This window comes from Pan paniscus, chromosome 6 (genome assembly GCF_029289425.2).
Source record: "Pan paniscus chromosome 6, NHGRI_mPanPan1-v2.0_pri, whole genome shotgun sequence".
Lineage (NCBI taxonomy): Eukaryota > Metazoa > Chordata > Mammalia > Primates > Hominidae > Pan > Pan paniscus.
Genome location: NC_073255.2, coordinates 7,171,775 through 7,197,979, shown reverse-complemented (window position 1 = coordinate 7,197,979; position 26,205 = coordinate 7,171,775). Strand labels below are relative to the sequence as shown.

The following is a 26,205-nucleotide window of genomic DNA, read 5'->3' as shown; positions in this document are numbered from 1 at the left end:
ACAAATATAGTGCTGGTCAACCTGCAGCCGCATTCCCATCATCTAGCGGTGGAAGACTTGAGGGATATTGGCCCCGTTCCCCACAACTTTGCAAGTAGATTTCACTGTCATGAGTTTACAGATGAGGAAACTGAAGTTCAAGAAGTCTCGGTGCTCGGAAATGTCAGATACCTTTCTTTCTGATACCTAGTTGAAAATAGTAGTAGTACTTATTAATGTCACTAGAAATAAACAATGAAAATGAGCACAGCTGTGATGATCATCATCTTTACTGTCACTGTTGCATGCCTCGTTTCTGATTCCCAGAGGCCAAATTTTTTTTAAAATTAATTATTATTTTTTTTTGAAACGGAGTCTTGCTCAGGCACCCAGGCTGGAATGAAGTGGCGCGATCTCAGTTCACTGCAACCTCCACCTCCTGGGTTCAAGAAATTCTCCTGTCCCAGCCTCCGGAGTAGCTGGGATTACAGGTGCACGCCACCACATCTGGCTTTAGTAGAGATGGGGTTTCACCATGTTGGCCAGGCTGGTCTCAAACTCCTGACCTGTGGTGATCTGCCCATCTTGGCCTCACAAAGTGCTGGGATTACAGGCATGAGCAACAGTGCCTGGCTTATATTTATTTATTTATTCATTCATTTATTTATTTTGAGACACTGTCTCACCCCGTTACCCAGGCTGGAGTGCAGTGGTGCGGTCTCAGGTCACTGCAACCTCTGCCTCCCAGTTTCAAGCGATTCTTGTGCCACAGCCTCCTGAGTAGCTGGGATTACAGGCGCGCACCACCACGCCCGGCTAGTTTTTGTATTTTATTAGAGGTGGGGTTTTGCCATGTTGGCCAATCTGGTCTTGAACTCCGGACCTGCCTCCGCCTCCCGAAGTGCTGGGATTAGAGGCGTGAACCACCCTGCCTGGGCAAGAGGCCAGACTTTGTTGTGAGTGCTCCTGGTAGGTAGTTTCAGGCATCAACTGACTGGATTCAGGAATTCCTAGAAACCTGGGAAAGCATCATTTTTGGTTTTGGGTGTGCCTGTTGAGGGTGTTTCCAGAGGAGATGAGCTTGGGAGTCTGAGTGGACCAGGTGCTGAAGATCCATCCTCAGAGTCAGGGGCAGTATCTAAGAGCCTGGGGGCCTGGAGAGGACAAAAACAGAAAAGGCGAATGTGTCCATCTGCCTGCAGGAGCTGGGATACACTCTTCCTCTCCTCTCCTCAACAGCAGCACTCCAAGCTCGCCCGCCTTTGGTCTCCAGGACTTGTCCCAGCAGCCCCTCGAACTGAGAATTACATCATCGGCCCCCCTGGCTCTGAGGCCTTCAGACTTGGACTGTGTCACACTGCCAGGCTTCCAGGGCTCCACCTTGCAGACGGCCTGTTGTGGGACAGTCTCTGTAATCGCGTGAGTCAGTTTCCCCAATAAAGCCCTTCTCTTGCGTCTGTCTCTGTGTCCTGTTGGCTCTGTGTCTCTGGAGAACCCTCTTACAGTGCAGTTGGGGGACGTGCCACCTGAGTGCTGAGCCCCGCCTCCCGGGCGCCAGCTGTCCATCTGTCCATGTGCAACTGAGACTCAATTGGTGGCTTGCTGGTGGGGATTTGGTGGCATGCTTCCTTGCTTCCATTTTTTGTCTGGTAAATTGGCAGCATGGCTCCCAGTTGCCATTGAAGAATGTGGTTACAGGCATGGGTGTATTATGAGCTCCAATGAGCGTCAGGGGAGTGGGGCTGTCCAGAGGCTCTGCTGACTGCACGGCTGATGGCACGTGGAAAGGCTGCCCCTGACCAGTCCTTTGTCTGTCCCCGGAAGGAAAGCAACCATGGAAGACCTGGGGGAAAACACCACGGTTTTATCCACCCTGAGATCTTTGAACAACTTCATCTCTCAGCGTGTGGAGGGAGGATCTGGACCGGATATTTCTACCTCAGCCCCAGGTTCTCTGCAGATGCAGTATCAGCAGAGCATGCAGGTGAGTGGCATGTGCCTGGGTGGGAGTCTTCTCTGGGGAGACCCCTGGGCCCGGGCAGGGCCTGTTCAAGTCCCACATAGTTCAGGTGAGCAGCATGTGCTGGGATGGGGGTCTCTGGGGAGACCCTGGGCCCAGGCAGGACCTCTTCAAGTCTTCTGTAGTTGAGGTGGGTCAGTATTAGCGGAGCCTAGAGACAGCTATTCGTCTCCCAGGTCTCACTATGGGCACTCCTCATTTTGGGGTCGTAGCTGGAGGCTAGTTGGGGCCCTGAGCCACCCTGGCTTAAAGGCCTGCCTTGTTAGCACCCTGAGTGGGCCTGGCGCTCAGCATTGCGTTCACACAAGTGCACCCACAGACCCTGGTGACAGGATCGGAAAGCCAGTTCATTCATCTAATTGAGGACAGAACCCAAACTGCCTGGGGTAGTGAGCACCAGGACTGTCGGGAAGGCTGTGTTGCAAACACAGTGCTGAGAGTGCCTGGGCAGCCCAGAGACAAAGCCACAGCAGTGAGCAGAAGGACTGGGTGTTTTGTGGTCTCAGACTGTGGAGGGTCATTTACAGATTTTGGGGTGATTTTTACAGTTTTCTTCTATAAAATAGTTGTATTTTGTTTCATTACAAGTTCTTGGGATTTCTCACTGTAGACACAACTGCAGAGGATTCAGGCCTCCTGAAGGACTTCAGGCTCCTAAGAATGATGAGCCCAGTCCCAGTTGGGGCTGGGATAACGGGGCCCCCAAGTTGTAGGGAGTGGTGGGGAGTGGAGTGCTGGCTAGTAGTGTCTCCAGCCTTGCCTGGGCCCTGTGGCTGCACAGGCTCCTCTGCCTGGACCCTCTTTCCCAGTCCCTGCTGCGGTCCCCAGAGCCGTTCTGTAGTTCTGTCCCCATCAGAGGAGGCTCTGGCTTCCTGCGCTCTCGGAGCCCAGATGAGGCCCTGCTGCATTTGGTGAAACTGTGTGTGTGTGTGCATTTGTTTTGTTACATAATTGAATTAATGTGTGTTTATTAGAATGCTAACTTGTGGCCAGATGTGGTGGCTCAGGCCTGTAATCCCAGCACTTTGGGAGGCTGAGGTGGGCGGATCATGAGGTCAGGAGATCAAGACCATCCTGGCTAACACGGTGAAACCCTGTCTCTACTAAAAATACAAAAAATTAGCTGGGCGTGGCACCTGTAGTCCCAGCTACTCGGGAGGCTAGAGCAGGAGAATGGTGTGAACCCGGGAGTCAGAGCTTGCAGTGAGCTGAGATTGCACCACCGCACTCCAGCCTGGGTGACAGAGTGAGACCCTGTCTCAAAAAAAAAAAAAAGAATGCTAGTTGCTAGCTTGCTCACTGCCCTTTCTTGATGAGGACTGTTTTTTATTCTGAGATTAGGTCATATATATATATGTGTGTGTGTATATATATAATATTTATGTAAATGTTCTTTTGTGAAATTATGAAGGTAATAGATGGTAGTTGTTTTTTATCACTGACAAAGTTAGAAGTGGCCAACTCTGAGCTGGTTGCAGTGGCTCACGCCTATAACCCCAGCACTTTGGGAGGCTGAGGTGGCTGGATCACTTGAGGTCAGGAATTTGAGACCAGCCTGACCAACATGGTAAAACCTCATCTCTAATAAAAATACAAAAATTAGGCGGGTGTGGGCACCTGTAATCCCGCCTACTCGGGAGGCTGAGGCAGGAGAATCACTTGAACCTGGGAGGCGGAGGTTGCAGTGAGCCATCGCGCCACTGCACTCCAGCCCGGGTGACAGAGTTGGCAACTCTGGTCTGAAATGCTGTGATTTTAGTGTTGCAAATGTCTGGGACCTCTTGGCTTGTCTGTCAAAGCTGTGGGATTCTAGAGTCTGTCTTGGGGCTCGGAGGCCCCCAGTGCTCACTGGTAAAGGCCTCACGGTGAGGGGATCAGTGATGGAGTGCGGTAGTCAGAGCAAGGTGGTGAGCGGAGTGATGGTGGCAAGACCAGCCTTGGTCCCTGGCCCCTGTCACATCCCATTCCTGGACTTCGTCGTGGTTCTTTCTCTCCTGCTGAGCCCCCGGCGTGACAGGGAGGGCCTGGAGAACATGGCAGGCCGGGGGAATGTGTGCTGTCTGGTTTCTCACACATCGTGTTGATTTAACGTAAGGGTAAACTTTCAGGGTTCCTTTCTTTCAGTTGTAGTCAGCTCCAGGCAGAGGTGGCACACGGATCAGGTGTGTCTGGGACTCCTGGTCCCTGCCGGTCGTGCCCCCTGCAGGCGGGGTGCCCACCCTTCTCGAGAGGCTCAGGCTTGACTGCAGACACAGAAGTGAGACCAGGAAGGCTGCTAAGTTTGAAGGGCAGTCTTAGGAACGCCCAAACAGCAGCAGCTGAGAATCGAGACACAGTAACATAGGAGTAAAGGAAGTGTGGGCTTGGGCCACCAGAGAACACAGGTGGGAGGACAGAGAAACTTCCCTCCCCTGTCCCAGGCTTTCCTGGCCTTGGCACGCTTGGCATTTGGGCTGGGTAATTCTTTTTTCTCAGGACTTTCTTGTGCATTGTGGGCTGTTTAACAACTTCCCTGGCCTCTACCCCCTGGATGCCAGCCAGCAGCAGACACATGTGACCACCCCCCTGTGACAATCAGGTGTCTCCAGACAGGGCCAGATGTTCCCAGGGGCAAAACTGGACCCCATTGGGAACCACCACTCTACTCTGGTGCTTCTCAACCTTTCATGTGCATGTGAATGCCCTGAGAATGTGTCTAAAAAGAAGTTTCTTTTTTTCTTTTGGAGATAGGGTCTTACTCTGTCATCCAGGCTGGAGTGCAGTGGTACAATGTTGGCTCACTGCAGCCTCCGTCTCCTGGGTTCAAGTGATTCTCCCTCCTCAGCCTCCCGAGTAGCTGAGATTACAGGTGCGTACCACCACACCCGGCTAATTTTTGTAGTTTTGAGTAGAGACAGGGTTTCACCATGTTGGCCAGGCTGGTCTCAAATTCCTGACCTCAAGTTATGTACCCACCTTGGCCCCCCGAACTGCTGGGATTACAGACGTGAGCCACCACGCCCGGCCTAGATTCTTTTGTTTTTTTTTTGAGACGAACTCTTGCCCTGTCATCCAGGCTGGAGTGCAGTGGTGTGATCTTGGCTCACTGCAACCTTCGCCTCCTGGGTTCAAGCGATTCTCCTGCCTCAGCCTGAGTAGCTGGGGTTACAGGTGCGTACCACCACGACCAGCTAATTTTTGTATTTTTAGTAGAGACGGGGTTTCCCCATCTTGACCAGGCTGGTCTTGAACTCCTGGCCTCAAGTGATCCACCCGCCTTGGCCTCCCAAAGTACTGGGATTACAGGTGTGAGCCACCACACCCAACCTAAAGAGAAGATTCTGACTGAGTAGGTCTGGGGTGTAGTCTGCGACTCTGCATTTGTTAAGTGCCGGGAGATGCTGCACTGCAAGGCTCTGGGCTACCTGAAGAGTCAGTGACTCTGCCTTTTCCTCCAGCTGAGCAGGTCGTACCCAAAGGCTGGCTCTGGAACTATTTGGCAAGTCTTCTGGGGCTCTTTGAGGCTCAGCTCACCTGTAATCACTAGCCCTGTGTGGTAGGCAGACTTCTGAGAGGGCCCCAGAAGCTCAGCTCACCTGTAATCACTAGTCCTGTGTGGCAGGCAGACTTCTGAGAGGGCCCCCAGAGGCTCAGCTCACCTGTAATCACTAACCCTGTGTGGTAGGCAGGCTTCTGAGAGGGCCCCCAGATTCCAGGCTCCTTGTGCACACTCACCTTCCTACTGCCTCCCAGGTTTCAGTCCAATACTGAGTAGGTTTCATTGCTGTGGGATTGTGCAGATGTAATTAAGGTCTAAGATCTGTTGACCTTGAGATAGGGAGATTACCTGGGTGGGCTTGATCCACTCCCTGGTGGGCTTGATGTACTCACCTGAGCCCTTTAAGTCTGAGTCCAGACGTCCGAGGCCAAGCAGTCAAGAGACATAGCAGGAGAGGGATTTGATGAGGGAGATTGGACGTGGTTGACTTTGGAGATGGAGAGGGCCGTGTGGCAAGGGATGTGGGCAGCACCTAGGAGTTGATGGCTGTACTGGGCTGGCAGCCAGTCGGGAAGGAGACCTCATTCTCCATCTCTGAGCTCCACGTGAGAACATGTCCTGGCCGACTGCATTGATTTTTAGTCTGGGAGACCCTGGTCAGAGAATGCAGCCACCTACGTCTGGACTTCGGACCCACGGAGCCGTTGGCTGGTAAATAAGTGGGTGGCATTCGAGGCCGTTGCCTTCACTAATATGCTTAATGTCATCTCAAAAGACGTCTTCCTCTTCCCAGGCTTTTTCACCTTCCTGTTTCCTGCCCCTCCCCTGTTCCCCAGCCTGGAGCCCAGTGGCTGGGCCACATCAAGACTTAGCACGGGACCTGCGGGAATGGGTCCTCAGGGAGTGTGTCTGCTGCACTGAGACACTCACCTGGTTTGATGCCGTCACTGAGGATTCTGTTTTTCTTTGGGTGCGACCTGCTCAGCTGGAGGAAAGAGCAGAGCAGATCCGTTCGAAGTCCCACCTCATCCAGGTGGAGCGGGAGAAGATGCAGATGGAGCTGAGTCACAAGAGGGCTCGAGTGGAGCTGGAGAGAGCAGCCAGCACCAGTGCCAGGAACTACGAGGTGGGTTCAGGCGGGGCGAGGGTCGGCCCAGACAGCCCCAGGAAGCAAGGGGGCTGTGCACGGTACCTGCCAGGTTATAAGAAATCACATCCTAGTCCCTGGGAGCAAGGGGGCTGTGCATGGTACCTGCCAGGTCTTAAGAAATCAGATCCCAGTCCCTGGGAGCAAGGGGGCTGTGCACGGTACCTGCCAGGTTATAAGAAATCACATCCTAGTCCCTGGGAGCAAGGGGGCTGTGCACGGTACCTGCCAGGCCATAGGAAATGAGAACCCAGCTGGCTGGAAGCCTGACACGCCCTGTGTCATGGTTGCCAGGACATTCCTTCTGAGGCCACTCATGCTGTGGGGCAGGTATCAGTTATGCTTGATGTCCTAGAGGAGGGTGGCATGAAATGGGAACACTTGCTGTGTCTGTTCATTGAGGCTGCGGTGCTGGCACAGATTCTTTTGCTGGGTCTCCTGGTTTCCTCTTCCCTCTGGAAGAATTGGAATGCAGGTCTGGCAGAAATGCCAAGTGGTGTAGGAGTGACAGGCTTAGGAGGTCACGGGGTGGATCAGGGTCTCGGGTCCATGCTGGGTCTTGGGGTTGGAGGGCCCTAGCAAAGGGTGCCGGTCTCAATGGTGGCTCTGTGTTGCTCCTGGCTTCCCAGGGCAGCAGGGAAAACACCCTGTCCTTGGGGAGGGAATTAGGTTTCCACTGAGTGCGTGGATCCCCTCTGCTCTGATTAACAGCACTTTGCCAGGGTTTCAGTCAGTGCTCATCAGTTGTGGAAATGCTGCCAAGGTTCAGGCAGAGTATTGGGCGGAAAGTCTCCCTGGCCTCTGTGCCCTCTCTTGGCGGGTGGATGTCCAGCCCCGCCCTGACATCATGCGGTTTATTCACACACTCTCCTGGGCCCTAGAAAAATAGCTCACGTCTTCCGGGGTGTGATGCTGGTTGGATTCCTTGCCCCTGGCCTGCAGATCCTGACTGCGGTGTGCGTTGTGTGGGCTCAGTGAGACTGAGGCACCGCTGGGGTGGGGGCCACTGCCTCAGGGTTGGCTCTGTTGCTGCTTTGAGAGCTGTTTTCCCTGAGAGGTGGGGCGTTTGCTCATGGCCTGGGTGGGTCCTAGGAGGGACAGTCCTGGAGGAATTGGTGGGAAGGGGAGGGAGAGGCCACAGGAGTCTCCCTAACTACTGAGATTCCCTTGTTAGGGGTGGAGAGGAGCCACCAGGTCATTAGTCTGGAGGCAGCATGCTGATGGTATGGCTGTGGCTGTCAGGCAGGAGGGACAGTGTGCAGCTGTTGAAGTTCCTCTGGGCCGAGAGTCCCTGAGGGCAGGGCCCACCCGACTCTGCCCAGGATCTCCATTGTGTGGCACAGCTTATGGCATTTTATGGGTGCTCACAAATGTTGGATTGAGGGAGGGGTCATTGTAGGGTCTCCGGGAACCCTGTCTTGGGGAAATCCAAGGATGCAGGTGACTGGGCTTACACCTGGGGCTCCCTGCTGAGCTCCAGCCACCTTCTAACAGGACTGTCCTTCCTTGCCCGCAGACACAGCTGCACGGGACCCCAGGAACAGTCAGAACCAGTAGTTTTCCAATTGTTCCTTGGAGTTCCACCTGGAAATACCTATTGGGGGCGAGACTTAAGTGTCTGAAGTCCAAAGACCTGCTGGCTGCCCTGTCTGCGCTGGGACTGGCAGTACCAGGCCCGGTGCCGCATCTGGCTGTGATGGTGCTGAGCGGAGCCCCGTGCCAACCCCAGCTCTTGTCCTGCATCACAGAAGGGTCTCTTGGTTGTTGTGAGGCAGCCCTTGCAGCTCACAAGGGCTGGAGTCCCTCCGAGGTGTGCGGGTCAGCCTCTCTCAGAAGGCGGCCACCTCTGTCACAGCTCTCCTGGGTTTTGGGCTGGAGTACCCTGGATGAGGACAGCACAAGCTCGTACTCCACCCGGGGCTCCGGGAGTGCTTGGTGCTTCCCGAGGAAGGCAGGGTGAGAGGGTCCCGGAGTGCCGGGCTCCACCAGGACTCACCGCCTTCACCTCCTGGGACGCCGGTACCTGGCAGTGAACTCTGGAGGGCCTGCGGGTCATTAGAGTCAGGAGGTCTGAGCGTGGTGCTTGGTCATGTCCCATCCCAACCAGTGAGAGCCACTCAGCCTCCCTAAGGCCAGTCGTAGGGGGTGGCTCTGGAGGTTTGTGGTTTGTGTGAGAGGGGGTGCATGTGTGGCAGATTTGAGCCCAGTGTAAACTGCTTCTGCCCACAGCCTCCTGTCCACGCCGCCTGTCTCTGCCCCTGTTGTCTGCTCGCTAGGGGAGTGCCAGCTCCTTTCAGTGCCGGACAGAGCGTAATTAGACAGGATTTGCTGGTGCTATGAAAGCTCAGCTTCTCCCCAAGGTCAATGCTGAATTTTAGATTTCCCATGCCCCCTCTCCCTGCAGAGGCAACTGCTGAGCAGACGGTGTGATAAATGTGTGTGTGATCTGTGCCAAGTGCCCTTCCTGGGAGCCCTGACCTCGCACAGTGCTCACCGTCGTGGTGCCACAGCGGGGGTGCCAACGCTGGGGCTGGGTCCCAGGTCCCGTCCTGGTTCTGCCTCTGACTTGGCTCATGGGTCCTGCTCGGCTCTTTTTTGTGCCTCGGCATGTTCTGAGAGAGGTGTGGGGGTGAGGGCTCCCCGCTGACCCTCCCGTGGGCGGCACGTGGCATCTGACTCTTGCTCTCTTAACAGCGTGAGGTGGACCGCAACCAGGAGCTCCTGACGCGCATCCGGCAGCTTCAGGAGCGGGAGGCCGGGGCGGAGGAGAAGATGCAGGAGCAGCTGGAGCGCAACAGGCAGTGTCAGCAGAACTTGGATGCTGCCAGCAAGAGGCTGCGTGAGAAAGAGGACAGTCTGGCCCAGGCTGGTGAGGTGAGCGGGGCCTCTGCTGCGCAGGGAGCTGTTTTCCCGAGGAGAGGGAGTGCATGCTCTTGTTTGCCACTGCAGCGCCCGCTTGTGTTTTCAATTGTGCTTCCCACACGGGCAGCTGCGTTTTGTACATAGTTGTCATCAGTAGAAGTATTAATTTTCCATTCTGTAGTTTTCAGTTAAAAAGTTGAGACTTTGGGCCGGGCGCGGTGGCTCACGCCTGTAATCCCAGCACTTTGGGAGGCCGAGGTGGGTGGATCATCTGAGGTCGGGAGTTGGAGACCAGCCTGACCAACATGGTGAAACCCCATCTCTACTAAAAATACAAAAATTAGCCAGGCGTGGTGGTGCGCACCTGTAGTCCCAGCCTGTGGGACTCGGGAGGCTGAGGCAGGAGAATCGCTTGAACCCAGGAGGTGGAGGTTGCAGTGAGCTCAGATCACACCATTGCACTCCAGCCTGGGCAACACAGCAAGACTCTGTCTCAAAAAAAAAAAAAAAAAGTTAAGCACTTTTTTGCCTTTGTAATTATGAATTTAAATGGATGATGAATCTGTTTTTTGTTGTTTGTGGACGTTTAGTGTGTTTGTGTTCACTCATGTATGTATGCGACAGGTAGCCCTTCCCTCAGCCCTCGCTTCTGTTGACTTTGGACAGACCCCTAGGACTGGGTTATAAGGTCCCCAGCGATGGTGGTCTCTGCAGCCGTTGTGCTCAGAGGCCTGGCTGAGGGCTCCAATTTCCCCGTAGCCTTCCCTGTCGTGGATGGTGGTCTTTTCTGGAAATAGCTGTTGTTTTGTCAGGAGGCTTAAGGAGGCACGTCTGGATTTGCATATCTTTGACTATCTGCAAGGTCTACAGGCATCTGATGGCGTCGGATAATTGCCTCTGAACCGGAGCCTGTGTGAACCGCAGTCCTGGTGAAGGTTGCTTGCATTTTAGAAACAGCCCAGACATGGGCGCTGGTGGAAATTGGAATCTTCTGACCTCTCCTGTCCTTTGTCTGTGGCGATCAAGATCGCTGGTGCCAAGAGGAAACATGAAAATCTGCTGGTGTGGGGGTGGAGGCGTGGTAGGGGTGGGGTGGGCGTGCAGCGGGGGTCCTGGAGGGGTCCAGAAACTGGCCGCGGGTCCTTCCTGTGGCCGTGCTGGGGAGGCGTGTTCAGGCTGTTCCCCTATCTGCTTCTGGAGAGAATGTTGGCAGGAGAGGAGGCGTGATTGGCTCCCGAGAAGCTGCTCTTGGTTTGCCCATGCTCTGGGTTCCAGTTCCCATGTGCTGGGCTGTGCTGGAGGTGGGCTGGGGGCTGTCCCCGCTGCCTGCGGGCACCTGTGGTTCCATGGGGGAGGGTGAGTCGTGCCCAGCACTTCATGAGGGGCAGAGGAGCAGGAGACTGCAGGAGCTGCAGGGCGGTGCCCGGTGGGGTGGGGCATAGTGAGGGGAAGATGGTGGCGCTGCAGGTGCTGCTGCTTTGGCCTGTCATGTCTAATCCGAGGTGGCAGCTCCTCAGGGAAGCCCTCCCTGCGCACTAGGTCTTGACTGCCTTCTCCTGTCACAGGGTCCTGATTGTCATGCTCCTTACTCTGGAATTATCTTATGCGCCTCTTCCTTGCCAACTGTCCGGTGTCCCCTACAACACGGGTGACCCTGTGGGCAGGTGGGCTCGGCCCTGCATCTGGCCTTGCCCCTGGCACACGGTGTGTATTAATTGAGTTCAGAAGACCTCTGGGAGGATGTGTTTATTGTTAGTATGTTTTTAATACCTTTCTTCTTTGTTGACTCCCAGGTTGATGCTTCACTGTTGTGGTGAAGTAAACCGTACATATTGTGGGCATGTGGGGAGCACGCAGCCCCCATGCGGGCCTTCCCAGAGCGGCGTGGGGTGGACAGCGGTGATAGGCTTCAGCAGGCCCTGAGCTGGGCATGTTCTCAGGGACAGGGAAATGAGTGCTGAGGCCTCCTTGTTAGCGGAGGGTGCCGCCCAGCCAGGCCCACCCAGGTTGTTTGCTGTGTGAATTTGCCATTGTCCTGTCCTGGGTGCATGGTCCCCAGGGCTGACATCACGCCCGTGTGTTTCCGTGTGTTAACTTACAGTGATGCTTCTCAGGGTCTGTCCGGCTTTTCACATTGGCTCGACCCACGTGCTCTTTCTTTCTCTGAGGACACCTGGGGTTTTCTGAGCTTTTCCAGAGGGTTAGGGTCCTCAGAAGGTCGCCTGGTGCGGGTGGTCAGGAGGAAGCCTGGCGGTTCTGTCGCGTGATGTCAGGCAGACCTGCTGTCCTGGAGGCTGCCAGAGGGGCTGCTGGCTTTGCTCAGGGGCCGCCTCCCCGGGGGCGCTCCTGCCCGTGCCGCGCGCTCCCGTTCCAAGCGCACGGCCTCCCCAGCAGGTACCGCCCTGCCCCTTGCACAGCCTCCGTCTTTGTCCTGTTGGTTGGCCAGTGCCTTGCTGTGGTTTGAGGGCGATGTCGTTAGCAAACAGCCGGCATAGTAGCATTGGGGTGGCTAGGGAGGGATGACAGGAGCCACGGTTGGAGGGAAGACCGAAGTGATGGTGTGGCGGGTATGTGGATGTCTGATGGGACTTTGGGAGCGTGGGGCACTGGCACAGAGACTGCCAGGTGCCAGGCCTGAGAGTCCGCCAGGTGCCAGGCCTGAGAGTCCAGGCCCATCTTGGCTGGTAGAGGCTTTTGCTTCTGAAGCCGCCTCACCAAGCCTCCTTTCCAGGGGCCCTGGCTGGGGCCTGGGTCTCCTCTGTCAGCTCCTGGGTGGCTTGTGGCAGGCTCTGGGCTGTGCTGCTCTGGAGCACCAGGAGGAGGGTGGGCCCTGCGTGTGAGCGTCTGCCTGACCTGCATCCTCCAGAAGGAGGTGCCTCTGCCCCCTGGCCCTCTGCTCCCCTGCTCCTCTTCCCCCCGCCCTCTGCCCCCCTTGCCCCCTTGCCATCTGCCCCCCTACCGCTCTGCTCCCCTACCCCTCTGCCCGATGCCCCTCTGCCTCCTTATTCCTCTGCCCCTCTGCCTCCTGCCCTGATTATAGCACGTGGGTGGTGTTGCCTCTCCGCTCTTCTCATCTCCATGTGCAGGCTCCTTCCACGCATGGGCTCCACTCACTCAGCGGCTCTCTGGTCCCCTCTACTTTTAGACCATCAACTCACTGAAGGGGAGGATCTCGGAACTGCAGTGGAGCGTGATGGACCAGGAGATGCGGGTGAAGCGCCTGGAGTCGGAGAAGCAGGAGCTGCAGGAGCAGCTGGACCTGCAACACAAGTGGGCGGGGCCAGGGTGTGGGGTCGGGGGTCGGGTCACGTGTTGGGGCATGCGTCCCACCTCTCTCTTGGTGGCTGGGTGGGATGTGGATACACTCCCAGATGCTGTCCTAATTCACAGACACTCAAGAGGGGCAGATGCTGAGGCCTCTGGAGCCAGGACCATGAGCCCAGAAAGTGTCCTGATGTTTCTGGAGCAGAATGGGGGCAGCAACTTCCTCCCCCTCCTTCTTAGAGAGGGCTCCTGCAGAGCCAGATTTTACTTTATTTTTTGAGACAGGGTCTCACTCTGTCATCCAGCGTGGAGTGCAATGGTGTAATCATGGCTCACTGTAGCCTCAACCTCCTGGGCTCAAGTGATCCTCCTGCCTTAGCCTCCCGAGTAACTGGGTCTGCAAGCATGTGCAGTACACCTGGCTAATTTTTTTTTTTTTTTGAGATTGAGTCTTGCTCTGTCACCCAGGCTGGAGTGCAGTGGCACCATCTCGGCTCACTGCAGCCTCCGCCTCCTGGGTTCAGTGATTCTCCTGCCTCAGCCTCCTGAGTAGCTGGGATTAGTTTTGCACCTGGCTAATTTTAAAAAACGTTTTGTAGAGATGGCGGTCTCGCTTTGTAACCCAGGCTGGTCTTGAGCTCCTGGCCTCAAGCGATCCTCCTGCCTCAGCCTCCTAGAGTGCTGGGATCCCAGGCTGAGCCGCCGTACCCTGCTGAGGGCTAGGTTGAAAGGGCAGCATCATGTGCCTTGGAGGTGGAGGGGGCGTGGCTGGAAAGGGATGTCCAGGCACAGGGCTGAGCCGAGGCACAGACGTGAGAGCCTTGTCTGGAGGTGCGGTCAGGAGACTGTGGGCATCTCCTGCAGACTTGGACCCTTCCATCAGCAGATGTCGTTTTAGGAGAGTTCTAGTTCCGTAGTAAAGAGGAGAGGTCATTCCGGGGTGGGGCCCTACCGCAGCTACACCAGGGCTGGGGGTTGCCGCAGGCAGGTGAGAGCTGTGGGTTCCACTGTTGGAGAGGTCCTTGCAGGTGGCCTGGGTTCACTACGCACCCCGTCTGAATGAGCAGACTGAGGCCTGAGAGCCAGCCCACAGGGGCTGGGGCCTGGGACCTTGGGGTACCCATGCAGTGGAGTGTGTGTTGGGGGCGGGGGTCTGTGCCGCGGGAGGTCCTGAACCTTGGGGTGGGAATGAACGTATGTGGGTCTGTGCTGGGGCGGGTCTCAGGCTGAGGAGAATTGTTGGCCTTGCCGCATGCCTGTTTCTGTGTGTGATGTATTTTTCTTTCAATAGAAAATGCCAGGAAGCCAATCAGAAAATCCAGGAACTCCAGGCCAGCCAAGAAGCAAGAGCAGACCACGAGCAGCAGATTAAGGTGAGTCACTCCGTGTCAGTGCCTTGTGGACATCCCTGTGGTGGCCTTGACTCTCCTGCCCCTGTTGGCCTTTCTGCGCTGGTGCCGAGCTCCGTGGTCCTTCTGTGAGGTTAGCTGCTGCCCTGTGTGCTGGGCACTGTGCTGGGCACCAGGGATGCCGTGGTGAATGAGGCAGATGCTTCCGCTCTTGGGAGCGTGTATTCTAGAGGAGGGAGACTGACCACAAACACCAAGAGAAAATGTCCGTGTGTGTGATGACGTCAAGTGCTGATGAGCGTGAGAAGATGCTACAGGCATAGAGAGGTTGAGCAAGCTGCCCACAGTTGCATAGCTGGAGCTGGGTCTCAGTCAGGGCGTCTGACTCAAGCTCAGGCTGTGCCATTTCCCTGCGGAGGACGTGCCAGGGAGACGTTGACTCCAGATCCCTCTCCTGCCTCCTGTTGCCTGGAGAGCAGCCTCCAGACCCTGTGCTCTGGCCGTGCCCTCTCAGCCCTTATGCACCCTCACCTCCAGGCTTCACACCAGCTCTTCCTGGCTGCAGAGCTGCCCGGCACCCCCAACCTGGCCTCTGCCATGTCCGCTCCTGGTGGTGGTCCCTGGCCCCTCGCAGCCCTCAGTCCACCTCTCAGGATTTTCTGGCTGGCAGGGTGATGGACTCTGTTAGTGTTTGTTGAATGACCGTCTGGTTTGGTCGTGATTTCATACTCTGCCTGTTCAGTGACTTGCTGCTCACAGATGCCAGCTGTCTGTGTCCCAAGGGGACTGGGTACCGTAGGGAAAAGCCTGTCCTCACTATTGGAAAGACTGAGCTGTCACACGTGCTGCTAGAGTGGCAGAAGTGGGCTTGACACGGGAGGGGTGGGATGTTTTACCATGGAGTGCCATCCTGGACCAGACTTGAGACAGACTTTTGCTCCTGGAGAGCTCCCCGAGGGCAGGTGGTGAGCACAGCAGCCCGGCAGTGTGCAGTGTGAATGCCAGCTCCCAGTACGCGGGGGGCTGGGAGGTCGGCGCTGGGAAGAGCTGCCCTGGAGTGGATGCTGAGGCTCAGTATTGGAAGCAGCTTCGAGGCCCCTGGTGCAGCCCAGGAAGGCCTCCCACAGGAGAGTCCTGAGGCATGGAGGCTGCTGAGGACCTGGGGCAGTTTAGTGAAGGAACTTTGTGACCTCAATGACTTTAATTTTTAATGGATGGTATTTTCTAGAGCAATTTTAGGTTCACAGCAAAATGAGCAGAAGGTAAAGCTCCTGTGTACCCCCTGCCCCCGCTCCTACACACACAGCCTCCCCTGGTAGAGTGGAGCACGTGTGATGGTGATGAACCTGCCTGGACACATCAGTGTCATGCAGAGTCCACGGGTCATGCGAGGGTCACTCTTGGAGTGGGACAGTATATGGTTCGGGCAGATGTAAAATGTTCTATATTTGCCATTAGAGTGTCACACAGAAAAGTTTTACTGCCTAAAAATCCTCTCTGCTCCCCCAGTCAATCCCTGCCTCTCTCCTTCTGAGCCCTTGACAACCCCTTCCTTTCCCAGAACGTCCTGTGGTTGGATCCTGCAGTGTGTGTAGCCGTTACAGACCGGCTTCCTTCTCTTAGCCGTGTGCGTGTGATTTTCTCCAGGTCTCTTCGTGGCTCATTTTTCCCTTCTTCTCTGTCCCTGGCCTCCCTCAGGATCTGGAGCAGAAGCTGTGCCTGCAAGAGCAGGATGCAGCGATTGTGAAGAACATGAAGTCTGAGCTGGTACGGCTCCCTAGGCTGGAACGGGAGCTGAAGCAGCTGCGGGAGGAGAGCGCGCACCTGCGGTGAGGGGTTGCGGGGGATGGGGCAGCCGCCTCGAGTGAGTCTGGGTTTGTGCACATGGAGCCCACTGTGCAGACCCTGTAGGGGCAGGGCTCCTGGGCTCTTGGCCTTATCCCTAGGGTGTGTGGCTATTTGAGCGACTCTTTGTGGCACTGCCAGGGAGATGAGAGAGACCAACGGGCTGCTCCAGGAAGAGCTGGAAGGGCTGCAGAGGAAGCTGGGGCGCCAGGAGAAGATGCAGGAGACGCTGGTTGGCTTGGAGCTGGAGAACGAGGTGAGGGCCTGTGTGTGGTGTGCGGTTCCTGTGGGTGTCCTCTGCCCTGCCTGGAGGAGCCTCGGTATTGTGGTCACACCCACCAGCTGCTCACCTACAACATGGAGGTTGCTGTGATGGGGTGGGAGGCAGAATCGTGGTCCCCAGAGAGGTCCATGCCTCATCCTCAGAGCCTGTGAACACAGCACCTTCCCTGGCAGGGCGAATGAGGTGACTGGTCAGCTGGCCCACGGCGGGGAGGGGCTCCTGGGCCATCCTGGGGGCTCAGAGTGATGTGAGAGGGACTTGGCAGCTCTTGCTGGGTGTGGAGATGGAGGACGGGCCACAAGCCAAGGAATGTAAGTCCTCTGGAAGCTGGAAAGAGCAGGGAAGTGGACTGTCCCCTGGAATCTGCAGAAGGAACACAACCCTGCCAACACCAGGATTCCAGCTCGGGGAGACCCGTTTTGGATTTCCGATCTAAAGTACTATAAAATATTACATTTGTGGGCTTTTTTTTTTTTTTTTTTGAGATGGAGTCTCGCCCTGTCCCCAGGCTGGAATGCAATGGTGCGATCTCGGCTCACTGCAACCTCCGCCTCCCGGGTACAAGCGATTCTCCTGCCTCAGCCTCCTGAGTAGCTGGGACTACAGGCGTGCGCCACCACACCTGGCTAATTTTTGTATTTTTAGTAGAGATAGGGTTTCACCATGTTGGCTAGGATGGTCTTGATCTCTTGGAACTCGTGATCCACCCGCCTCAGCCTCCCAAAGTGCTGGGATTATAGACGTGAGGCACCATGCCCGGCCAGGCTTTTTAAATATTAAATTTTTTTTTGTAGAGATGGGGTCTCCCTGTGTTGCCTAGGCTGGTCCTGAACTCCTGGGCTCAAGTGACCCTCCCGCCTTTGCCTCCCAAAGTGCTGAGATGACAGGCGTGAGCCTCTGTGCCGCACCGATTTGTGTTGTTTGAAGCCACTTAGTTTGTGGTGATCTGTTTCGGTTGCAGCAGGAAACTGGTACAGAGGGTGAGTCAGAATGCGCGTGGCACTGTGAGGATCAGGGCTGGCAGGGCCCTGTGCTGGGGGTGTTCTGTCTTCACCGCGGCAGTTGGTAGGAAGGTGTCAGTGCTGGAAAACATCCTGCAGTCATGTTGCGGGCAGAGGAGGAAACTGAGGTTCAGAGAAGCTCCCTCTCTTGCCCGGTGCACAGCAAGTTTGGACCAGAATTTAGGCCTTCTGGCCCCTGCCTGGGTCCTCTGTCCTTCATGCCACTTCCCTGTGGCCACAGCCACTCCCCTCTGTGCCTGGCACACCTATGCCGCCTTTCTCCGGTGGTTGTGGGGCCTGGCAGGAGGGCAGACTCCATCTGCAGTGCTCTGCAGCTGCCCACCTGTCCGGCTGGCCACTTCCAGAGTCCCCCTTGGGTGGCGTGGCGTCTCTGTTCTCTTCAGAGCTGTGAAACAGCCAAGGTCGTTTTGGGGCCTTGGCCCTGTGACCCACGGTGAGGTGGCTCCCTGCCAGCGGGGGTATCTGGCAGGGACTCTTCTCTCAGGTGCTGGGTTCTGTAGGAGCTTAGCCTGAAAAGACAGCTCCCATGCGACATCTTTTCTCTCTCCCACGGTGTAATTTATTGTTTGATGGTTGAAGAGTTGGGGCTCTCAAGCCACACTCCGTAGTTGGGTGCTTGCTGCTCCATGTCCCTGGGCCAGCTCCTTCACCTCCCTGTCTGTCTCCCCGTCTGCACAGGGAGGAGTGGTGCTGGCTGCCTTGTCGGGACTGTGAGGCTCACATGAGTCTATGCAAAGTGCTCAGAGCAGTGCCTGGCGCGTAGCGAATGTTCTGTAGCGTTGGCTGTCATATAGTTACTAGTCAAGTGCGTGCCTGCGCATAGGAGGGGCTGTGAGAATACCTCACTGACTTGCCGAGTGGTGCTTGGCACTGGGTGGAGGTGAAGCGAGGCCAGAACAAAGGCACAGAGTCCCTGCCCTCAGATTGCTTCCGTCCTAGAAGGGCCGTGAGACTCACCTCTTTGGGATGCGGCTCAGCATGGGACAGGCATGTGACACAGAGGGGTGGGCTGGCCTGTAGGCAGTGTGTCACCCTCCCTCATGCTCCAGGGTGGCTGCCCTCCTCTCCTAGGGCCTGCTGGTCCTGGTCTGCTGTGTGATGGTAGGAAGTTTGGCTCCAGGACTGAGTCTGTCTGCTCCAGGGCTTGGTTCCCTGAGGAGCCCCTGGAAGATGGGGGAGGGATGAGTCCTAACGGCTCAAGGACCCGAGGCTGCTCCCTGGGGCACAGTCAACCCCAGGATCCTTTCTGAGGCTGTCTGCCTTCTCCCTCCACAGCCACACGTTGCTTTTAGCTTGCTGGGATTCACACTTGAATTTACGGGGCCAGGAAAGAGTGAGTCAGGAAGCGCCAGTGTGGCTTCTGCAGTTGGGGAATAATAACCCGGCCACTTCCAAGCAGACCTGGAGCATGTAGCGCCCAGCTCAGAGATGAGGGCAGGCTCTCCTGAGAGGTCAGGGACTTAGCACCGTGATCATTATTGTCAGTCTTATGTGATGATCCTGTGGCAGGTGATGACAGGGTCTGTGCTTTTGTTGTCTTTTCAGAGGCTGCTGGCCAAGCTGCAAAGCTGGGAGAGACTGGACCAGACCATGGGCCTGAGCATCAGGTAGGGAAGGGCAGGTGTCTCTGGGGTCCTGCCTTCTTTGAAGGGTCCTGGGTGAAGAGCAGAGCCTGCTTCCGGCTCACCAGCGCAGTCTCCAGCCAGGCATCTCTGTGGCTGGTGCGGGGCATTTGTCCCGGGCTGCTCAGGTTTAATGAGGCCTTTCCCAGCGGATGGGGCAGTGGAACCCAGTGACTCATCCTGCTGAAGCCTTAGTAACATCTTCATTGAGAAGCGGAATATCCACAGCAAACCAGTGGCAGGCGTCTGATTGCCCTGCGTTGCGGGGCTTTGTGAAAGGACTCTTTTTGGTGTATACCGAGGAAATAATTGCTTTTGGGGGAAATCATTCATTTTAGGGAACTGTAACCAGTGGAGATGAACTGAGTTTTTAGAATTAAGAAAAACCCACTGTATTAGGCTGTTCTTGCATTGCTATAAAGAAATACCAGAGACTGGGTAATTATGAAGAGAAGAGGTGGAATTGGCTCACGCTTCTGCAGCTGTACAGGAAGCATGGTGCTGGCATCTGCTCGGCTTCTGGTGAAGCCTCAGGGAGCTTTCAGTCATGGCGGAAGGTGAAGGGGGAACAGGCACGCCACAATGCAAAAGCAGGAACGAGAGAGCGAGAGAGTGAGCGAGCGTGAGTAGTGTTGGGAGGGAGGTGCCACACACTTCTAAATGACCAGATCTCATGAGAACTCACTATCATGAAGACATACCCAAGCTGTGAGGGATCCACTCCAGGATCCAAACACTTCCCACCGGGCCCCACTTTCAGCACTGGGGATTACAATTCAACATGAGGCATGGGGCAGGGACACAGATCCAAACGGTTCTCACCCACCATAGTGGAAGACGATTGTCTGGTGCTTGTAGCAGCCTCTTCACGCAGTCTGTGCCAAGCTGAGTGCCAGCGCTTGGGTGGTGGGATGTTGGGTGGAGCTGCCGGGGGACCACCCTGGGTGCTGGGGATGGTATTCTTATAGACAGGTAGCTGGACCGTTCCCAGGTCTGGTCCTGTCTGTCCTCCTGCCCCATCCATCCCAGGACCCTGTGCTCATCTTTCTCCAGCAGCTGCTCAGTTGGCCCCTGCCCTTCAGTCGCGGTGCCCCTGCAGGTGACCACCTCCTGGCAGCTCTGCTCTGGACCCCTCTTCCTGGTTGCCCTGTGTGCGCCAGGTCTCGAGGAGGTGCAGGAGCGATGCTTTTGAAGGAGCCATCAGAGCCCGGGGCTCAGGGCCGGAGGTGCTGGTGCCGAGGCAGCCTCTTATTGTGTTTGCTTGTGAGATTTCAAGGCTTCCCGCTTCTTGCCTGTCTTTCCTCCTGTTCTTGGAAACTAGGCTGAGACTGAGACTCTCTGAAAGAGCTATCCTTTGACCACACCGTCCGACTGCTGGTTCTGGAATCCATTACCTTCTCATCAGCATTACTGGCTTCAGTTCTCTGTCACCTGAAAGTGCCTCTTCATTTTCTTTGAGCTTTGCTAAGTCAGAGCACGGCCCGGGCTGCTGTCTCCTCTTGAACTCCCCCTGTAGAACACAGACTTCTGTAGGGCCGGCCTCAGCGGGGCCTAAATGCTTTGTGCTTCTGTCTGTTCTCTGGGCTTATTAATTGCTTGGAAGGCGACCCTTCTGCTCCCAGGCATACTCTGGCCAGATGAGAAACCTCTGTGACTTCTTTCCTGTGAAGGGACATCAGAGGCCCCCACGTGCCTGATGGGCCCGGCCCTGCTAGAGGGTCCAGTGTGCAGTTTGCCCTGGAGCACTGGATGTCAGTCGGGCACCAGACCTGGCACAGCTGGCTGCTGTCTCTGGCTGGTTTCAAAGTACTGTGGCTCCTTTCAGCCCTGTTCCCGCATCTGAGCGCCCTGCCTGGGCATGGCTTGTGTGAGGGCGAGCTGGCCTGGGGGTGCTGCCTGGGCGTGGCCAGCATGAGGGCATGCTGGCCCCAGGGGTTCTGCCTGCCTGTGTGTTCTGTGTTCACTCTGCCCTCCCTGGTGGCCAGGCCCTGGATGAGGGAGAGGAGGGGTTGGTCTGTAGGGCTGGTGGAGGTGGGCTGCCTGTGCCCTCCACCAGCTTAAAGTGGGCGGGAAGCAAGTGGCATGCATGTGTGGCGCCCTGCAGCTTTGATGAGGAACACAGATAGTTCTTCGGAGGCTGGATTCAAGGCTCCCCCCGCCCCCCGCCACCAACAGTAAGACCTGTGTCAAGTCACTGCGCTGCTCTGGGCCAGTGTTCTCTTTATTGAAAGGGGGACACGGAGCTCTTCTCCCCAACTGCGTGTGAAGATCCGACGTGATCGTGTACTTGTGGAGGGCCCTGTGAGTTGGAGAGGGCTGGCGCGAGCATCCTCTCTGAGCAGCCGGAGGCTGATGGCCAGGAAGGTGGATGGAGCCGTCCTCGCTGTGGGGGTTGACCCCTAGTCTCCTGCGTTGGCCTTGGCTGTGGGCCTGGTAGAGGGCAGGTTTCCTCACGTGCTGGGTTGCCTGCCATGCCTGGGCCCCTTCAGGGCTCCCCGCCGCTCCTTGTGTTGTGCTCCACAGGGCGGGTGTCTGAGTGTGGTTCTGCATCAGGCCATGATCTCGGGTGACTCACGCTGGACGTCAGTGGGGTGGTGCTCATGTCGCAGTCCACGGGAATGCAGGCTGGCGGTCCCTAATACGGCTCCTAGAAAGTCCACGGGAATGCAGGCTGGCGGTCCCGAATACGGCTCCTAGAGAGTCCACGGGAATGCGGGCTGGCGGTCCCGAATATGGCTCCTAGAGAGTCCACGGGAATGCGGGCTGGCGGTCCCGAATATGGCTCCTAGGATCACCGGGAGGGTGTGGTAAACGTGTGCATTTCTGGCTGCGCACAGTGGCTCACACTGTAATCCCAGTGGTTTGGGAGGCTGCAGCAGGAGGATTGCTCGAGCCTAGATGTTTGAGATCAGCCTGGGGAACATAGTTGAGACCCTGTTTGTACCAAAAAAAAAATTAGCTGTGCTCAGTGGTGTGCACCTGTAGTCCCAGCTACTCAGGAGGCTAAGGTGGGAGGATCACCTGAGCCCAGGAGGAGCTGTGATTGCACCACTGCACTCCAGTGACTGAGTGAGTCCCTGTCTCTAAAAAACAAAAACAAAAACCAAAGTGGATTTCTGGGTAAACCTGAGATGCACTGGGCTTTCTTTTCTGTTTTTAGGGACCAGGTTTGGGGTAGTTCTTAGGAATTTCTGAAGCCCATGTCTGGCAGCATTGAATGTGGTGATGAAGTGGGCAACAGGGACACAGATGTGGTGAGAAGCTGGGGCCACGGGGGCCACGGCTGCCCGCATGGGAGGGCTGAGTGCATTTGCTGTTCTTGTGTGGAGACTTGCGTGCCTCTGTGGGCGAGCTTGGGGATCCCCTCCTCTCAGCCATGGGGACCTGAGGTGACATCAGATGTCCTGAAAGCAGAGGGCTCTGTGGCTGGGAGTGCCCTGGGCCTGTGCCAGGTGGGCTGGCGTCTGCTTGCCTTCTGGCCCAGGCTTTGCTGGGATTTGGGGCTTGCCGAGGCCCGAGGCCCCGTGGGTGTGGAGGAGCTGCTGCCACTAGGTGGTGCCCCCGCCTTGGTGATCCTTCCCACAGCAGCTTCCCTTGGGTCTCTCTGGCCTAGTGGACCGCTGCTCTCCCACCATGGGACTTGCTTGCTGACACTGGGATTTTGGTCGATGGGGATGTGAGGGGCTTGTGGCCACTGTTCCTGACTGCCTTCAGGGGGGCGCTTCTGGCTGTCCCATGCCTGCCTTGTTTCTGATCAGTGTCCTGGGGCCCTCAGGCCTGTGGGCTCTGGGCTGTGAGCTCCTGGCGTTGAGGTCAGACGTCCTTTGTGTGGGCCCTTCCCTAAGGACAGGGCGCTGACGTCCTGCAGTCCTCAGAGGGCTCTTCGGCTTCGCCCCGGGCTTGGATAAACCCTGGCTGAGCCCCAGGAGAGAGTGGCCTGGTGACCCTCTTCCCCATGTAGGGCTTCTTATGTCTTAGGAGAGGAGGCTGGGCAGGCTGGCTGGGGTGGGTCAGTGAAACCATGGGAAGACCCTGTGGGACGAGGTCCTTATGTGTCACACAGGCCTGGTCACATGTGACATGTGCAGCACACGGGTTCACGCAGGCTGGGGGCATGTTAGTTTCTACGACTTTGAAGTCACAGGCAAGGAGGGACACAGTGTGTGTGGATGAGCCTGCGTGAACACACGTGGAGAAGGGCAGGATGCCAGTGCCGGGAGTGTGTTGTGGACACCCTCATCCTTAGGGTGCTGGAAGTTGGGCTGAGGGAGTTAGCAGCAGTGCGAGGTGTGTGTCTGGAGGCAGCGATGTGATCAGCTTGGTCTCCCAGGAGCGTGGTCTGTCTCGGGGAGTGACTTACGGGTAAGGAAAGTGGAGGCCAGCACACACCCTTTGAGGTACGTGTCATCCTCGGCAAGACCTCGGGCACAGGATGGGGAGGAGGAGTAATACAGAGAGGCCAGTGGGAAAGATGGCGTGAGGCTGGAGCCCATTTGGGAATGCAGGATGCTTGCTTCTCTTTGGAAAATCACCTGTTTCAGTAGAATGAAAGGGGGTGCAGGCCATCTCCGTAGGCGAACAGCACAACCATTTGTAACAATCCAAAACTCGTTTGTGATTGAAAGTTCTCAGCAAGCTAGGAAGAGAAGAGAACTTCCTCAACCAGGTAAATGATACCTGCAGAAAACCAGCCGATACAATACAAGGTGGACGGACTGCATTCCTGACATGGAGACCAGGCAGGGTGTCTGTTCCCTTCAGCCCTGGTTGCACTGTACTGGAGATCTTCACCAGTATAATTAGGGAAGCAAAAAGAAAAGATGGACAGACTGGAAAGGAGGAAGTAAAACTGTGCCTGGAGACAACATAATTCTCTATAGAAATTCCCAGGGAATAAATGACAAGCCAGTAGGACTAAACCGTGAGGTTTACAGGGTCACGGGATACAAGGACAATGTACCAAAATGGGTTATGTTTCTGTATACTAGCAGTGAGCCACTCGAGGTACATACCATGGATGATGGCATCAAACTTCATGAAATATTAGGAATGCATATAAGAAAATCTGTGTAAGATTTGTACACTGAGAAGCTTAAGACGCAACTGAGACATTAAAGATCACCTGATGTAGAAAAATGGAGACATTGTAAGAGGAAAAATGAACTCTTTTCCCCTCTGCTCTCACACAGCCTCTGACACCAGATACTGGAAGGTTTCCCCCACACCAAGCAGTTCTCCAGGGGTCACCAGCTGGATGTCCTGCAGCCTCATCTGCACACTCTCCACCTGGAGTTCCATCAGCTTCCAATGGGTCAGGGCCCAGTCCCACACATCTGTGCCCCCTTCAGATTCCAGGTGCAAGTAGTAGGCCGGCATCTCTGCTTCATTTTACTGTTTTCTTCTCTTCCTCTTTCACTGACATCAGCTGTACTTCTGACTGACAGGCTGTTAAACGAGGCTCCTGCTACCCACTCCTTGGGTTTCGTTAATTGGCTAGCGTGGCTCACAGAACTCGGGAAGATGCTTTGTTATGTTTAGTCATGTCTTATAAAGGATGTTACGAATAATACAGGTGAACAGGTTGGCAGAGTGAGGTGTGGGGAGAGGCACGGAGCTTCCATGCCCTCTCTGGGCACACCACCCTCCAGGAGCCTCTGTGTGTGCAGCTCTGAACCCTGGCCTTATTTGTGGGTTTTTATGGAGGCTTCATCACAGAGGCATGATTGATTACACCATTGGCCGTTGGAAATCAACTCACCCTTCGGCCCCTCTCCCCTCCTAGGAGGTTGAGGGGTGGGACTCAAAATCCCAACCCTCTAATCTCACCTTGGTGTTTCGGATAACCACCCTATCTGAAGCTGCCTGGGGGCTGCCAACCAGCACTCAGCTCATTAGTTCACAAGAGACACTCTTCTCACTCCAGATAAGGAGCTGCATGTATGTCAGGGAACAGAAAGACCAAATATATATTTCAGAGTATCGTAAAGGTACTGTGGTCGTGTATTGGAAGATTCATTATTGTTAAGATGGCAGTTTGCTCAAATTGACCCAAATATTTAACATAGTCCCAATCAAAGCCCCAGCAGAAATTGATGAACTGATCTCTAAAATTTCTTTTTTTTTTTTTTTTGAGACGGAATCTTACTCTGTCGCCCAGGCTGGAGTGCAGTGGTGCGATCTTGGCTTACTGCAACCTTTGCCTCCTGGGTTCAAGCAGTTCTCCTGCCTCAGCCTCCCCAGTAGCTGGGACTACAGGCATGGACCACCATGCTTGGCTAATTTTTGTATTTTTGTAGAGACAGGGTTTCGCCATGTTGGTCAGGCTGGTCTTGAACTCCTGACCTCAAGTGATCCACCCGCCTTGGCCTCCCAAAGTGCTGGGATTACAGGCGTGAGCCACTGTGCCCGGCTGACAATTTCTAAAATTTCTGTGGGAATGTAAAGTACCTATAAATTGTTATAGCCATAACAGTTTCAAAAAAGAACAAGTTATACAGCTTACACTGGCCAATTTCAAGGCACTTTGTAAATTGCATAAATTGAGACACTGTGGTATTAAGTATAGACATATGTAAATCAGGAGAACAGAGTAGAACGTTCAGAAATGATTGAAGAATACAGTGTTGATTGTTGTCAAAGTGTCCAGGTAATTCAGTGGGAGAAAGAATCTTTTCACCGAGGGTGGTAAACCAGTAGGCTCTTCGTGGTGAGGATGAGCCTTAACACCTGTCTCATGCTGGACACAAGATTTAACTCAAATGACGCATAGACCTATGTGTAAAAGTCACAAAATCTGGAAGCTAGGGTTTGGCAAAGAGGTCTTACGATACAACGAACATGAACCATAAATGAAAAAATTGATAAATTAGACTTCATCAAAATTGAAAACTTCTGCTCTCAAAAGACACAGTGAAAAGGCAGACCATAGACTAGGAAAATATTTGCGAGATATTAACATGTATCTGACCAAAGATGTGCTCCAGGATAGAGAAGGAACTCTTACAGATTAGTAAGATTACCATAGTTTAAAAAATGGTCAAAAGACTTTTAACAGATACTTTATTATTTATTTATTTTTTTGGAGATGGAATCTTGCTCTGTCGCCCAGGCTGGAGTACAGTGGTATGATCTTGGCTCACTGCAACCTCCGCCTCCCAGGTTCAAGCAATCCTCCAGCCTCAGCCTCCTGAGTAGCTGGGGTTCCAGGCGTGCACCACCACACCCGGATAATTTTGTATTTTAATAGAGACAGGTTTCACCATGTTGGCCAGGCTAGTCTCAAACTCCTGACCTCAGGTGATCTGCCTGCCTTGGCCTCCCAAAGCACTGGGATT

General features: G+C 55.2%; 1 protein-coding gene across 13 annotated transcripts in view; it reads left to right on the top strand.

Moving 5' to 3' along the window:
- Nucleotides 1–26,205, top strand: part of MAD1L1 (mitotic arrest deficient 1 like 1) — a 425,682-nt gene that overhangs the window by 1,167 nt on the left and 398,310 nt on the right. For 4 of the 13 annotated variants that reach the window (XM_055115663.2, XM_008973147.5, XM_063605594.1 and 1 more), the window contains exons 2-10: nt 1,219–1,398; nt 1,804–1,963; nt 6,463–6,603; nt 9,319–9,498; nt 12,632–12,756; nt 14,042–14,123; nt 15,798–15,928; nt 16,086–16,200; nt 18,795–18,856. In XM_055115663.2, the coding sequence (XP_054971638.1) occupies nt 1,814–1,963; nt 6,463–6,603; nt 9,319–9,498; nt 12,632–12,756; nt 14,042–14,123; nt 15,798–15,928; nt 16,086–16,200; nt 18,795–18,856 (986 nt within the window). In that variant the 5' untranslated portion in view covers nt 1,219–1,398; nt 1,804–1,813. Of the gene's footprint in view, nt 1–1,181; nt 1,399–1,803; nt 1,964–6,462; nt 6,604–9,318; nt 9,499–11,051; nt 11,191–12,631; nt 12,757–14,041; nt 14,124–15,797; nt 15,929–16,085; nt 16,201–18,794; nt 18,857–26,205 lie in introns of those variants that run through there. The other 9 variants (XM_063605596.1, XM_055115667.2, XM_034963509.3 and 6 more) reach the window with 3 other exon arrangements.